At 36.1% G+C, this 16,080-nt stretch overlaps 1 protein-coding gene across 3 annotated transcripts in view; it reads right to left on the reverse strand.

Annotated features, from left to right (window-relative positions):
* Positions 1-16,080, reverse strand: part of ZFYVE9 (zinc finger, FYVE domain containing 9) — a 91,579-nt gene that overhangs the window by 33,099 nt on the left and 42,400 nt on the right. For all 3 annotated transcript variants that reach the window (XM_005872473.2, XM_005872470.2, XM_005872471.2), the window contains 2 exons: positions 8,154-8,276; positions 5,431-5,586 (listed from right to left, as the gene is read on the reverse strand). In XM_005872473.2, coding sequence (XP_005872535.1) covers positions 5,431-5,586; positions 8,154-8,276 — 279 coding nt within the window. The remainder of the gene's footprint in view (positions 1-5,430; positions 5,587-8,153; positions 8,277-16,080) is intronic.

Here is a 16,080-nt window from a genome sequence, read left to right on the forward strand (position 1 = left end):
TGTATATATATATATATATATATAAATTGTATTATCACTGTAGAAGTTTGTCTAGATCAGGAGTGGGGAACCTTTTTTCTGCCAAGAGGTATGTAGATATTTATAACTTAATTGGCTTAATATAATTCACTTAATATGAATGTATGTTGCCATGAAAAAAGCTCCTAGATTTATTGAATTTCAAGTCCTGCCTGTGGTTGCCTTGGCAGGGCCAAACCAAATGATTTCGCAGGCCTTATGCAGCCTGAGGGCTGGACATTCCCCACCCCTGGTCTAGAGTAAAGCCAAAAATACTCATGGCTTCCCTTGTTAGATGGTGCAACTTTACTATATGAATCAAAATAACAATTACTGTCTCAAAGGTCGTGAAAATATGTTAAGATTAGGTACCTGCTCTCACAGAGTTTACAATCTCACTGGGTGAAAAAAGTATATATACATATTTTTAAATCCCCATATCAAGAAAGTGGTATGGTATTTTGAAAAAAAGTCACAGATTTGGGAGTTTCAGAGATATGAGTTTGAATACTAGTTCGATCACTCATTATAATGTGTGATTTGGGGGCAAGTTACTTAACTTCTGTGAGCCTCAACATCTGTGTAAAATGGAATAAATTATACTAAACTTCTGACCTGCTGGGAAGAATAAATGATAGACTATACTATGTAGAATGCCTATCAGCACCTGGCATACAGTGTGTCTCAAAACATACCTATTAGTTATAATGCAAATATACATATAATAATCAGCCAAACATTGCAGGATTTTCTTTGCTTTATCAAAGGTTTTAGAGTAAGGATTATATAAATCTTCATCTTTTTATCTGGAAGGGTGGGGAGAAGGAGGAATAGGAGAGAGAAGAGATGGAAGATTTCTCCCCCACCTCCACAATGGAGAGTACACAATAGCATTCCTCTAAAGCTCTAATGACAGCATATTTATGTTTCAGAAGAATGCCCTAGTGCAGTGGTCAGCAAACTGCGGCTCGGCAAACCGCAGCTCGTGAGCCACATGTGGCTCTTTGGCCCCTTGACTGTGGCTCTTCCACAAAATACAGGCTCTTCCACAAAATACCGGCTCTTCCACAAAATACCGACTTCTGCGCATGGGCCATGAAGTTTCAATCGCACTGTACGTGCGTGCCTGCACGTGGTATTTTGTGGAAGAGCCACACTCAAGGGGCCAAAGAGCCGCATGTGGCTCGTGAGCCACAGTTTGCCGACCACGGCCCTAGTGAATACAGCACAGAGGTGAAAAATGCTGGCTTGGAACTCAAGGCATTCATTAATTATTCCTTTGGAATCTATTATTGGTTATTTTCCTACAGATATTGATTACCTTTCTGCCCCCATACACTCAAAATTTTTAGTATGTCCCTTTCCATTATAAAAAATATCTTTTATGCTTTAAACATTTACTTTCTTTTAAAAAAAATTTTAAGTAGACTTTTATCAATCCAAAGAGTGATTTAGTTTACATTGTCATTTACTACCTCATCAAATAAAGGGTAACATTCCACAGATATCAGCAAAAATAACACACTGGACATAAGAATTTGATAAAGAAAAGCTTTCATTTGAAGACTTAATCTGGGGCTCTTGAATTCATAAAGTCTCTTACATACTAATTTATAGAGAATATTTCTCAATGGAATCATTCAATACAATGAATCCACTGAACTAATTCTACATACCCCAAGACCACTCAAGAATCTATATAGTGATTAAAACAGACAACAACTCTTGCTTCTGAGCATAAACGATCTGGCAATAATGTCAAATGCTTTAAATCAGTAGTTTACAAAGCAATTCAGGTAATTATCAGACCAGTGCTCTAGCTTAACAGAGCTAGTACCATCTCTGAATTTGGGGGTTTTATTTTACAGATGAACAAATTGAAGCTTATGGGTAGAGGTGAGGTGACTCTCAAAGACACTGGGTAAATAAGTGGCAAAATAAGATCTAAAAAGCAGATCTTTCAATCTCCTGATCTTTTGATATACCACAATTTCTTTAAAATATATATAATTTGCAATTTTCTATCTTAAATTTGGAACTAAAATTTTGTTTTTCAAAGTGCTCACAAATAACCATCTTTAAATTCAATTTAAATACAACTTAAATATCTATGACAACAGCTTCCTTTGTTTCAAAGCATATTTATCAATCCTTACATCAACTCAAATGGAACAATTTCCAAGCAAATAGTTCACTTACTTCAAGAAATACTAATATTTTAGGCATTAATATAACTTAAAAAAGCTCAAGTCATCAAAAGAATTTAGATAGTCCTTTGAAGTTCTCTGTAGTACAATTCACTATAGTTAAGCATGAGTACTTCATAAAAGATCATTTCCTCAGTTCAGAGCATCTGTGAGATTTACCATGTAACTTCAAAAAGCTCAAGAGGCAGTTTATTGCGTTTTATGATTCAAAAAATGAGATTTAGAGAAAACACAGCTGAATTCAAACACTTACCAGCTATGTGTGTGATTGTGGGCAAGTTATTATGCCCTCAATGTTCAGTTTCCTCATATGTACAATGGGAACAGGAACAGTATAAACTTTACCGTTAAGAAGAAGTGAAATAGTGCACTTAAAGCAATGAATACATTGCCTATCATGTAGCAAGTGCTCAATAAATATTAATGATTAATCTTAAATCATGTCTTCATAAATAATTCCGTATTACTTTCTCATCAGTTGAAAAATTACTGTGCAAAGCATCAATACTTTGGCTCCTCTGTTCACAGAAAGATAAAATAAATGTAATTTATCAAAAAGGTTCAAAATTAGCTGGAAAAATAAAATAAAAACCTGTTTCATCTATAATAATAAAAGGGTAATATACTAATTAGACGGGACGTCCTTCCGGACAAAGCCGGGCGGAGGGAAGCCCTGGTCCCAGGTGCCAGAGGGAAGCGGGTGCCGGCAGCCGGGGGAAGGAAGGCCTACTCTTGCACAAATTTCGTGCATCAGGCCTCTAGTAAGATAATATTCTTTAACTGGTAAAACAATACAAGAAAATCACTGATGATGGTGAAAACACCAGTGAGGTTCCTCTTTCCCTGGAAACACATTAGTTAGGAAACCTTTTGTTTTACAGGTAAAAAAGTGACTTGCTTCAAAAATACTATATACAATTTAAAATCTTCCATGGCATTATGATAATCAGAAGGCATCCTGAAACTCTCAAATGTTATTTCTCACAAAATATAATTTTACCCCTCACTGTGGAAAGCATAAGCAACTATATATGACAAATATATGTATACTAAATAAGAAACATATATACATACATGTATTATTAAATACTTGTAGTTTACAGAGAGGAAGGGAGAGGGGATAGTTAGAAACATTGATGAGAGAGAAACATTGATCAGCTGCCTCCTGCACACCTCCTACTGGGGATGTACCCACAACCAAGGTACATGCCCTTGACCGGAATCGAACCTTGGACCCTTCAGTCTGCAGGCCGATGCTCTATCCACTGAGCCAAACTGGTCAGGGCAATACTTGTAGTTTAGATGAAAATTTCAGATTAAATTATAAAGTTCATTCAAGGATTTTTAAGGTTTTAGTGATTTGTGGTAGAGGAACCACTAAGCAAGTGGTAGAGTATTCAAAGCTGTCATACTCAGGGGAAATTTAAGATACAATTTGCCAATTCCATTCACTATGCTACACAAAGGAGAAAAATAATGAATTGGGGTCATTTTAGAACACTTAAAATATGTTTCCACCTATTAAAAAAATCATAGCGAAATAATATAGCAAGTTGCTACCTTCATTATCTAAAAACAGGATTCATAGTAAAACATGCATATCACAGATATTTTGCATACCTGTTTTTTTAAAAACTGCTGTACTATTAACAGTACAGTTTTATGCTATACTGACATAAACTAAAGAACACTGGTCAGGGAACTTTAGACCTAATTCTGCCACCAACTAGGCCTGTGATTTAGACAAGCCATCAACACCTCCAGGTTCATTAGAGCTGTACTAGATAATCGAAGATTCTTTTCTAGGCCCGTATTTCTGAGCTGTGAAATGATTCCTATTCAAGGAGAGACTTTTATAGCTCATTTGTTTATGCTGTTGAAATGTTATTTACTTAGGTATATATGTACATGCCCTCACCCAATATACATGTATTTAAGATGGCTTAGATGTATTATAGGCAGACGTTAGGCTATCACCATTATCTTACTATCAGTTCCAAGTAATTTTTTGTTGCAGACTTTTTGCATTTCGATATAATAATGGACTCTACTGATATATAAGGATACTTTTTAAAAATAAGTAACTATATATGCTAAACATATATTTTAATGACTCATATAATGATTCATGCCTTTCCTTGTAGGTATTTCTCAGAATTCCATTCACAGCTCTGGTCTCTTCACACTGGCCCATCTTATTCACAACCGTAGTTTCAACTTTCACATAAACACTGGGTCTCCCAGATCTACCTCCTGAGATCATTTCAATTTACTTATCATCTGTTGTCATTATTTCAAATTCAATGCAATGAACAAAGACTTCAGCTGCCATATTTGTTGTTCTATTTACTATCTTAATGAATAAGAACAACATCCACTCAGGTGCCCAAGCCAGAAATCTGAAGTCAACTTTCCACTTGTTCCCTCTCACCCCTCACATCCAATTAGTTAACTAATCCTATTGAACTAAAGCATCACTGTCATTTATATCTCCTCAACATTCTTTATTCCCATTGTCATTACTAAACTTAAACCCTGATAATTTCTTGAATTCCTACAACAGCTTTTTAAAAAAAATCAATTTTAAAATACCAAATATTGATGAAAATGTGGAGAAAAAGGAACCCTTATGCACTGTAGGTGGGAATGTAAATTGGTGTAGTCACTATGAAAAATAGTATGGAGGTTCCTCAAAAATTAAAAATATGACTACTATATGATTACTTCTCCAGTTTCTAATAGCTATGCACTTACTTTTAGATTGTTACAGTAAATAATTTTTATAATTTATTTTGAAACCATAATAAAGATATCCATGCTTGATTCTTGAAACCTGAAAATTAAATGCAGAGTACTTTTACATTATGAATATATAAATATTAACTGAAGAAACAAGTAATAAGCTATGATTATGCTTTATTCTATTGGGTACCAATATTATGATCTGTAAGCTACTTGAAGAAAAATATTCTTACATCAAGCTCAATGGATTCTCTTACAACTTTTGATTCTAGTCTTTGTAAAATAACAAACACACCAGGTAAAGTACTAAAATTTATAATTCCTCAGACCAAAGCATGTTCTAACTTGCCACTAATATCAACGTCCAATGCCAGGCTTCCAAATTTAACACAATTATTTTGCATCTGTGTCTAAAAGTTTTATCACCTATAAAGGGTGCATATTAAATCATAAGGATTCCCACCTGCCAGAGCATCGCGATAAAGCTGTACAAAATGGTTAAAGATATCCTTCGGCAGACACTTTTCATCAGGCAGACATTGTAGAAGAATGACGATCTCGGACTGACCCACTGCATGCATTCCCTTGGTTGTGAAACACCAGCACTTCCTGTTCACATCTACAGATGGAATAAAAATATAACAAAGACATCTCTCTCAATTCTTAACCTTTGAAAAATGCACAAAAATCTGTTATAATACAGCAAAGAATAAAATAGATCAGGGGTCCTCAAACTTTTTAAACAGGGGGCCAGTTCACTGTCCCTCAGACCGTTGGAGGGCCGGACTATAGTTTAAAAAAAACTATGAACAAATTCCTATGCACACTGCACATATCTTATTTTGAAGTAAAAAAACAAAACGGGAACATATACAATATTTGTATTTGCATGTGGCCCGCGGGCCATAGTTTGGGGACCCCTGAAATAGATCATACTGTCTGTATAATTCAACCTGCGATTTGTACTGCATTGAGCCAAAGAACTACTGTAGAAAATAAAATATACCAATGCCTCTGGCTCTAGACAAACTCTTAGAAAAACAATTGGAAGGGGAGTAAAAGAAGTAGTAGTGAAAAAAGACACACTGAAAACTTTTAACTGCTATTATTAAAATAGTGTAATTATCAAAAGAAACAATGTTCCTTTAAAAATAAATACAATCAATCTACACATCCTTAGCTATAATGATCAAAAATCTATTTCCCCATCTTTATTTAAAAAACAACAACACACACTTCAACATAGGAATTACTTATGTAAGGCCTAAAACAACAACAATAAAAGCCAATATTACAGCTTTGAATTCAGGTTGTGGCCTAAAAAATATTTTTTATGTGTACATTAATCTATGACTAAAAGATTCTAGCTATTCTAATTATAGACCTTTCTGCAAGAAAATCCTAGATCATCAACAACATGACTTTACTTGGCTTCATGCTGTAAAAAGTGATGAAAAAGATGGCTTTTCTGGACTACTTACTTCCACTTCTTCACTATAAGGCTCTGTAGAGTCCTAATAGCATAAGCAATATATACTTAAAAATGTAGTTAAAAATAATGTTCAGTCTTTGGCACTTTTATCATTTGTACTCCAACATGGTGGGATCCCCAAAGGAATTGAAAAAGGATTCTAATAAAATTATAAATACCACAATGTAAATCAAACTAACAAAAGATCCCTTCTTTCACTTTGGCAATTGTTACTTTATATACCTAAAAAGACGGTGAGCTGGTTTGGCTCAGTAGATAGAGCATCAGCCTGGGACTGAAGGGTCCCAGGTTCGATTTCAGTCAAGGGCATATGCCCGGGTTGCAAGCTCAATCCTCAGTAGAGGGCGTGCAGGAGGCAGCCAATCAAGGATTCTCATCATTGATGTTTCTATCTCTCTCCCTCTCCCGTTCTCTCTGAAATCAATAAAAATATATATATATAAAAGGAATTCTAGGTTAGCCTTAGCTGATTTGGCTCAATGGATAGACCGTTGGCCCAGGTTCAATTCTGGTCAAGGCACACAGACTCAATCCCCAGCAGGTTGGTGCGTGTGCAGGAGGCAACCAATCGATGTGTCTCTCTCACATCTATTTTTCTCTATGTCTCTTCCCCTCCCTTCCACTGTCTCTAAAAATCAATGGAAAAATATCCTTGAGTGAGGATTAACAACAAAAAGAATTCTAGGTTAGATATTTTCTAAGTGCAATTTATAAACTAGATATGACAAATTGAAATTTTGACCAAGTTATTTTATTTTTTAAATTTAATTTATTGGGGTGACAATTGGTTAATAAAATTATATAGGTTTCAGGGGTACAATTCTATAATACATCACTGTATATTGTTTTGTGTATTCACCACCCCAATGAGCAAATTATTTTAAAATTGATCCTACAAGGAAAGATCACGAGCATTTAATTAATAACTGGCCAAACATGCAAGGGTATGTCTAGCAAGTAAACAGAAAACTGCATTTCATCAATGTAGAACCTCTAAGGGAATAGCTGTTTCTGGTTTCCAAGTTCAACTTAGAACAAGCTCACAGTGGGAACTAGAGGACTGTTCTCCAGTGCTTCCTTCCTCTCTCCAAAACTGTGCCTTTTAATATTCATCCAAGATAAATGTGTTCTCTATTTTCCAATACCATCTTAGAATCAAGATTTTAAGTTACTGTCTTCTCTCTCATTCTGATGTCCAACAAGGCACTAAGAATTTAGAAGTTTCTTCTGAATCTTAAGATGTACTGAAGCTTCACTACGTGTTAGTTAAATAATACTTCTCCCAAACAAAGTTTTGCACCATTGTTAAGATTTCTGAGATTTAAATCTGGCATATAATTTTTTTTACCCTCCTGAATAATATATCCACCACTGGTTATCCTGGTGGCAAGTTGTGACATAACATACTCATTTCAGGAAGAACCTAACTCAAATCAGTTCAAGTTTTCTTTGGCTTTCCTTCATAGAGAATTCACCTATCTCATTCCTATGACTAAAAGCAAGAATTTCTGTTAGTCCCACAATTGTCTTCTGGGATATATTATTTTATACAAACCAACTTCTTCAGTACCCAGTGGTCAATAAGATGTGGCTCTATATAAAAATATTTGTAATAAATTTGAAAGCTTTATGTATTATCTATGAGTCAGTAAAGTATCTCACTTTTTATTTTGAAAAACAAATTTCTAACTTACAATTTACAATTTTAACCATCGACAACAAATTCGCATTTAAAACAAATACAAGTGGGTCAGGGCCACCATCCTCCAACTGTTGCATCACTGAAATCTGTGATGGTTTCTCTTCCACAGCATAGTCTGTAAAGGGAAAAAACAATGTAAGAGACTGGCTAACGGGACAAACACAGAAAGAAATCTGATGGAGGAACAGGCTGATTATGCAAAGGAAAGAGAGAGCATTTGGTTGATAGGCAGAGTGAATAGAGGTTTGTGCCTGCTATCTCAGTATCATTAACAGTGCCCCCTTTCACTTTCAAAAGTGACCCAGTCCAATTTGGAGGACAACATGGTTATCCTATGTAGAGATTGCTCCACAAAATGATTTGTGCCAAATCTAAAAACAACTCTTTTATTTAACAAAAATTCTCCAACAATCATAATAAGAATTTCACATATTACATGTTCTAAGAGCAACATTTTAAAGAATCCATGATATATAAGAAAGTGATAACATACTAGTTACTTTTGGAAAGGATGCCTAGCGGTTGAGGTAGAAGAGAATCCTACTTTTTACTCAATGTCCTTTAGTGTAGTTTGAGATTTTTTACCATTAAAAAATTAAACTTTAAAAAATGCACCTAGAAAATAAACCAAAAGTATCTTAAGTGATTGGTTTCATGAAGGAATACATTTATGTAAAAATCAGGAGTTCAGTACATATATCACCAAAATCACCAGTAAATCACACATCACATTCTGAACATGAACAAGTTAATACTTGAGGCTCTGAACAGAACTCTTCCCATTTAACCCCTATAAGCACAGTACTATGTCACATTCAGCCACCCCATTTTGAATGATGGTAGCCATCTCAGTTTGAAGTCAAAATCATGGGTAATAACCACTGTAGAATATAAAGATAGTGGAAAGAAACTGAAAACATGAAAATTGCATATAAAATGCATCATTAAGGGACAGCCAGGTAGAACAAAATAACACCATTTCCCAATGACTAATAGAAACCAAAAAACTAGTTTTTGGATGTATGGGAAATGTCTACCCTATCAATGAAAATATTTATTAGAAAGAGAAATACTAAGCGACTTAAAAGAAAGAAAAAAATTTATGAAGTTATTTCACTGGAATATAACATTGCAAAATTGTGGTGAAGAGAGAGAGTAATGTGGTTTAAGTGAGCAAATATGAGATAACCAGTTTCAAGTAGGAGAGGTTTTGACAATTAGAGTTAATGGACGTGCATTTTAATGAAAATGCGATCTTATTTATCTTAACAACAGAGTAGACCAATACAATTTCTTATTAATCTAAGATTTATGAAAATAGCAAAAATTTGTCAACTACGTAGTAATTTTACTAACAAAAGAATATTTTTAGGGGTTCCTGCCTGGTAAAGAAACATAGGCATTATACAAAACAAAAGAATGCTTAACTTTATGTGAAAGTTCACTGTTGAACTATCAGAACACAGTTGATCTGCTAGTACAATACATTCAGTCAACACTGCTGAGAGACTACTATAGGCACAGCACCATGCTAGCAGCAAAAGACACAAACATGCCTGGCCAGCATGGCTCAGTGGTTGAGAATCAACCTATGAACCAGGAGGTCACGGTTCGATTCCTGGTCAGGGCACATGCCCGGGTTATGGGCTCAGTCCCCTGTGTGGGGCGTGCAGGAGGCAGCCAATCAATGATTCTCTCTCATCATTGATGTTTCTATCTCTCTCTCCCTCTCCCTTCTTCTCTGAAATTAATAAAAATATATTTAAAATAAAAAGACACAAACATAAATTAAGACTGAAGGAATTCATCTTCTAAGTGAAAGAATCAGACCTATAAAATATCTACTTTACAATAAGAATGCAGTAACAGTCTACAAGAATTCCTACTAAAACAGTAAGGATCCAAAACACTACTACAGAGACAGCCTAGGTAAGGATTCAGAGGAGAGTTTTCCACTAATCTGGATTTTGAAAGGTTGAGGAATTTTTCAAGGATTCTAGGTTATAGAAGGGTATTCTAGGCAAGGAAAGCATAATATTAATTACATGCCTCCTTTGTACCACTTTTTTTGCTCAGTACTTTCAGGTATGAAATCTGACTTAATAGTCATGACTCTTAAATTAAGGTGGTGTAATTACTAGGTGTTTTTTTTAAAAGAGTAGGAAAAACACTCAGAGAGGATATATGATTTGCCCACTGGATCACACAGCTACAATGGATTAGTACTGAGAGCAAAGCTCAGATTTGTCCAGCTCTGAAGTCCATTCTCTTCCCACTCTTCCACAGCAGAAGAAAAGGCATGAAAGTATGAAAAGAGAATATTCAAGACAGTAAATAAACTGTAGCATGCACATGAACTGTAGAATGCATGAGGCAGTAGCTGGAAATAAAGTTAGAAAGATAAGTTGAGATAAGGTTATAAGGAACACTGTATGCTAAGGTAGGCAATTTATACTGAAGGGATTAAAAATCCCATTGACTGTTTCTAAGCAAAAGCAATATATGATACTATCTTTGTTTAAAAACAGGCTAGATGTGGAAGATAAAGGACAGAAAGACTGAAGGCAAGGAGACCAGGTAAAAGAATAGGAAAAAATTGAGGAGAAATTATTGATAAAACATCTTTTGAAACTGTACTAATTGAATGCTGATCTGGATATGTCAACAAGAAACTTTCACAAAAAGATAAGCATTTTTTAAAATTGTTTAAAGTATTACAGATGTCCCGTTTGTTTGTTTGTTCCCATTAACCCCTTCTACCCTGCACCCGCCCCTCCCAGGCCTTCACTACTCTATTGTCTGTGTCCATAATATGCATATAGATTCCCTGGTTAAGCACTTCCTACCCACCCCTCCACCCCACCTTCCCTCTGAAATTCGTCAGTTTGTTCATGCAAAGACAAGCATTCTTTAAATTGGATAATAATTTTACTTCTTTTTTTTAATTTTTTTATTGCTTAAAGTATTACAAAGGGTATTACATATGTGTCCTTTTTTCTCCCGCCCTTGACAATCCCCTGGCCTCCCCTACCCCCCAGTGTCTTATGTCCATTGGTTATGCTTATATGCATGCATACAAGTCCTTCGGTTGATCTCTTACCCCCTTCCCTCCTGCCCCCCAACCCTCCCCGGCCTTCCCGCTGCAGTTTGACAATCTGTTTGAGGCAGCTCTGCCTCTGTATCTATTATTGTTCAAAAGTTTATAATGGTCTCTATTATCCATGAATGTGTGAGATCATGTGGTATTTTTCCCTCACTGACTGGCTTATTTCACTTAGCATAATGCTCTCCAGTTCCATCCATGCCGTTGCAAATGGTAAGAGTTCCTTCTTTTTTACAGCAGCATAGTATTCCATCGTGTAGATGTACCACAGTTTTCTAATCCATTCATCTACTGATGGGCACTTAGGCTGTTTCCAGATCTTAGCTATGGTGAATTGTGCTGCTATGAACATAGGGGTGCATATATCCTTTCCGATTGGTGTTTTTGGTTTCTTGGGATATATTCCTAGAAGTGGGATCACAGGGTCAAATGGGAGTTCCATTTCCAGTTTTTTGAGGAAACTCCATACTGTCTTCCATAGTGGCTGCACCAGTCTGCATTCCCACCAGCAGTGCACAAGTGTTCCTTTTTCTCCACATCCTCTCCAGCACTTGTCGTTTGTTGATTTGTTGATGATAGCCAGTCTGACAGGTGTGAGATGGTACCTCATTGTTGTTTTGATTTGCATCTCTCGGATGATTAGTGACTTTGAGCATGTTTTCATATGTCTCTTGGCTTTCTGAATGTCCTCTTTTGAAAGGTGTCTATTTAGGTCCTTTGCCCATTTTTTGATTGGATTGTTTATCTTCCTTTTGTTAAGTTGTATGAGTTCCCTATAAATGTTGGAGATTAGGCCCTTATCAGATATGACATTGGCAAATATGTTTTCCCACGCAGTGGGTTTTCTTGTTGTTTTGTTGATGGTTTCTTTTGCTGTGCAGAAGCTTTTTATTTTGATGTAGTCCCATTTGTTCATTTTCTCTTTAGTTTCAACTGCCCTAGGAGCTGTATCAGTGAAGAAATTGCTTCGGCATATGTCTGAGATTTTGTTGCCTTTGAATTCTTCTAGAATTTTTATGGTTTCCTGTCGTACATTTAAGTCCTTTATCCATTTTGAGTTTATTTTTGTGTATGGTGTAAGTTGGTGGTCTAGTTTCATTTTCTTGCATATATCTGTCCAATTTTCCCAACACCATTTATTGAAGAGACTATCTTGGCTCCATTGTATGTTCTTGCCTCCTTTGTCAAATATTAATTGAGCATATTGGTTCGGGCTAATTTCTGGACTCTCTATTCTATTCCACTGATCTATATGTCTGTTCTTGTGCCAGTACCAGGCAGTTTTGAGAACAGTGGCTTTGTAATACAGCTTGATATCTGGCATTGAGATCCCACCTACTTTGTTCTTTCTCAGGATCGCTGCAGCTATTCGGGGTCTTTTTTTATTCCAGATGAATTTTTGGAGAGTTCGTTCTAGATCTTTGAAGTAGGCCATTGGTATTTTAATGGGAAGTGCGTTGAATTTATAGATTGCTTTGGGTAGTATGGACATTTTAATGATGTTGATTCTACCAATCCAAGAACATGGTATGTTCTTCCATCTCTTTATGTCTTCCTCTATCTCTTTTTTCAACGTCCTGTAGTTTTCTGAGTAGAGGTCTTTTACCTCTTTAGTTAAGTTTATTCCTAGGTAGCTTAATTTTTTTGGTGCGATGGTAAATGGGATTGTTTTTATAATCTCTCTTTCTGAAAGTTCACTATTGGTGTATAGAAATGCCTCAGATTTCTTGGGGTTAATTTTGTATCCTGCTACATTGCCAAATTCATGTATTAAGTCTAGTAGTTTTTTGATGGAGTCTCTAGGGTTTTGTATGTATAATATCATGTCGTCTGCAAATAAGGACAGTTTTACTTCCTCTTTTCCAATTTGGATGCCTTTTATTTCTTCTTCTTGTCTAATTGCAATGGCTAATACTTCCAGGACTATGTTGAAGAGGAGTGGTGAGAGTGGGCATCCCTGTCTTGTTCCTGTTCTTAGGGGAAATGGTGTTAGTTTTTGTCCATTGAGTATGATGTTGGCTGTGGGCCTGTCATATATGGCTTTTATTATGTTGAGGTATGATCCTTCTATTCCCACCTTGCTGAGAGTTTTTATCAAAAATGGGTGTTGGATTTTGTCGAATGCTTTTTCTGCATCAATTGATATGACCATGTGGTTTTTTTCTTTCAATTTGTTTATGTGATGTATCACATTTATTGATTTACGGATGTTGTACCATCCTTGCATCCCTGGGATAAATCCTACTTGGTCATGGTGTATGATCTTTCTGATGTACTGCTGGATCCGATTTGCTAAGATTTTGTTGAGGATTTTGGCATCTATGTTCATGAGGGATATTGGCCTGTAATTCTCTTTCATTGTGTTGTCTTTACCTGGTTTTGGTATTAGGGTGATGCTGGCTTCATAGAATGAGCTTGGAAGTGTTCCTTCCTCCTGAATTTTTTGTAGTAGTCTGAGGAGGATAGGTTTTAGTTCTTCCTTGAAAGTTTGGTAAAACTCCCCTGAGAAGCCATCTGGTCCTGGGCTTTTGTTTGCTGGGAGCTTTTTGATGACTGCTTCAATTTCTTCCATAGTTATTGGCCTATTGAGATTTTTAGATTCTTCCTGATTGAGTTTTGGAATGTTGTACTTTCCTAGGAATTTGTCCATTTCCTCCAGGTTGTCTAGTTTGTTGGAGTAGAGCTGTCCATAGTATTGTTTAACAATCATTTGTATTTCTGTGGGGTCTGTTGTTATTTCGCCTCTATCGTTTCTGATTTGGTTTATTTGGGTCCTCTCTCTTTGCTTCTTGGTGAGCCTGGCTAGAGGTTTGTCAATCTTGTTTATCCTTTCAAAGAACCAGCTCTTGGTTTCATTGATTTTCTGTATTGTTTTTTTGGTCTCTATGTCATTTATTTCTGCTCTAATCTTTATTATCTCCTTCCTTCTGCTCACTCTGGGGTTTTCTTGTTGCTCTCTTTCTAATTCTTTGAGTTGAAGAGTTAGATGATTTACTACCATTTTTTCTTGTTTTTTGAGATAGGCCTGTAGAGCTATAAACTTCCCTCTCAGGACTGCTTTCATTGTGTCCCATAGGTTTTGGATTGTTGTGTTTTCATTGTCATTAGTGTCCAGGATGTTTTTAATTTCTTCTTTGATGTCATTGGTAACCCAATCAATATTTAATAACATGCTATTCAGCTTCCAAGTGTTTGAGTATTTTGGGTTGTTTTTATTGTAGTTTATTTCTAACATTATGCCATCGTGGTCTGAGAAGAAGCTTTTTATGATTTCAATCTTCTTGAATTTGTGGAGACTTTGCTTGTGACCCAATATGTGGTCTATTTTTGAATATGTCCCATGAGCACCTGAGAGGAATGTATATTCCATGGCTTTGGGGTGAAGTGTTCTGAAGATGTCAATTAAGTCCATCTGATCTAGTGAGTCATTTAGGATTGCTGTTTCTTTGCTGATTGTTTGTCTAGCGGGCTTATCCAGTGGTGTCAGTGGTGTATTAAAGTCCCCTACTATGATTGTATTGTTGTCGATCTCTCCTTTGATATCTTCCAGGAGTTTTTTTATGAATTTGGGTGCTCCTGCATTGGGTGCATATATGTTTACCAGGGTTATATCTTCTTGTTGTATTGATCCCTTTAGTATTATGAAGTGGCCTTCCTTATCTCTGGTTATGGCCTTCACTTTGAGATGTATTTTGTCCGATATAAGTATTGCTACCCCAGCTTTCTTTTCCTTTCCATTTGCGTGAAAGATATTTTTCCATCCCTTCACTTTCAGTCTGTGTGAGTCCCTTCTAATGAGGTGGGTCTCTTGTAGACAGCAGATGTATGGGTCATGTTTTTTTATCCATTCAGCCACTCGATGTCTTTTGGTTGGAGCATTTAGTCCGTTTACATTTAAAGTTATTATTGAAAGGTACTTGTTTGTAGCCATTTCTTTTTTTGTGTGTGTGGCTGTTTTCTTTCTGAGCTTGTTATTTCTTCTTTTTACACCAGTCCCTTTAGCATTTCTTGCATGGCTGGCTTGGTGGTGATAAACTCCCTTAGCCTTTTTTTGTCTGTGAAGCTTCTTATTTCCCCTTCAATTTTGAATGAAAGCCTTGCTGGATAGAGTATTCTTGGATTCAGTCCTTTGCTTTGCATCACTTTGTAGATTTCTGTCCATTCTTTTCTGGCCTGATGTGTTTCTGTTGAGAAATCATTTGATAATCTAATGGGAGATCCCTTGTATGTAACTTTCCGTCTCTCTCTTGCAGCCTGTAAGATTCTCTCTTTGTCCTGAACATTTGCCATGGTAATTATGATGTGTCTTGGTGTGGGTCTTTTCGGATTCACCTTGTTTGGGACTCTCTGGGCTTGTGTGACTTTTTTCTTCCCCACCTCAGGGAAGTTTTCTGATATTATTTCTTCGAATAGGTTTTCTAATCCATGTTCATCTTTCTGTTGTTCTGGCACCCCTATTATTCGTATGTTGTTTCGTTTCATGTTGTCCCAAAGCTCCCTTAGGCTCTCCTCCTGTCTTTTAATTTTTTTCTCCATTTGCAGTATAGTTTGGGTGTGTTTTGCTTCCTTGTCTTCTAATTCACTAATTCGGTCCTCCGCTTCTCCTAGTCTACTGTTGATACTTTCAATGGAGTTTTTTATGGCAGCTATATCACTCTTCATTTCTTCTTGGGCCTTACTTAAGTTGTTGATTTTTTCATCTGTTTCTTCTAGCTTCTTGCATATGGTATTGATTTTTTCCTCCGACCGGTGCATGTACTCTAGGACCCTTATTCTGAATTCTTTTTCCGTCATGTTGCATGCCTCTGTCTCACTT

The sequence above is a fragment of the Myotis brandtii genome, unplaced genomic scaffold, assembly GCF_000412655.1.
Source record: "Myotis brandtii unplaced genomic scaffold, ASM41265v1 scaffold382, whole genome shotgun sequence".
Taxonomy (NCBI): Eukaryota; Metazoa; Chordata; class Mammalia; order Chiroptera; family Vespertilionidae; genus Myotis; species Myotis brandtii.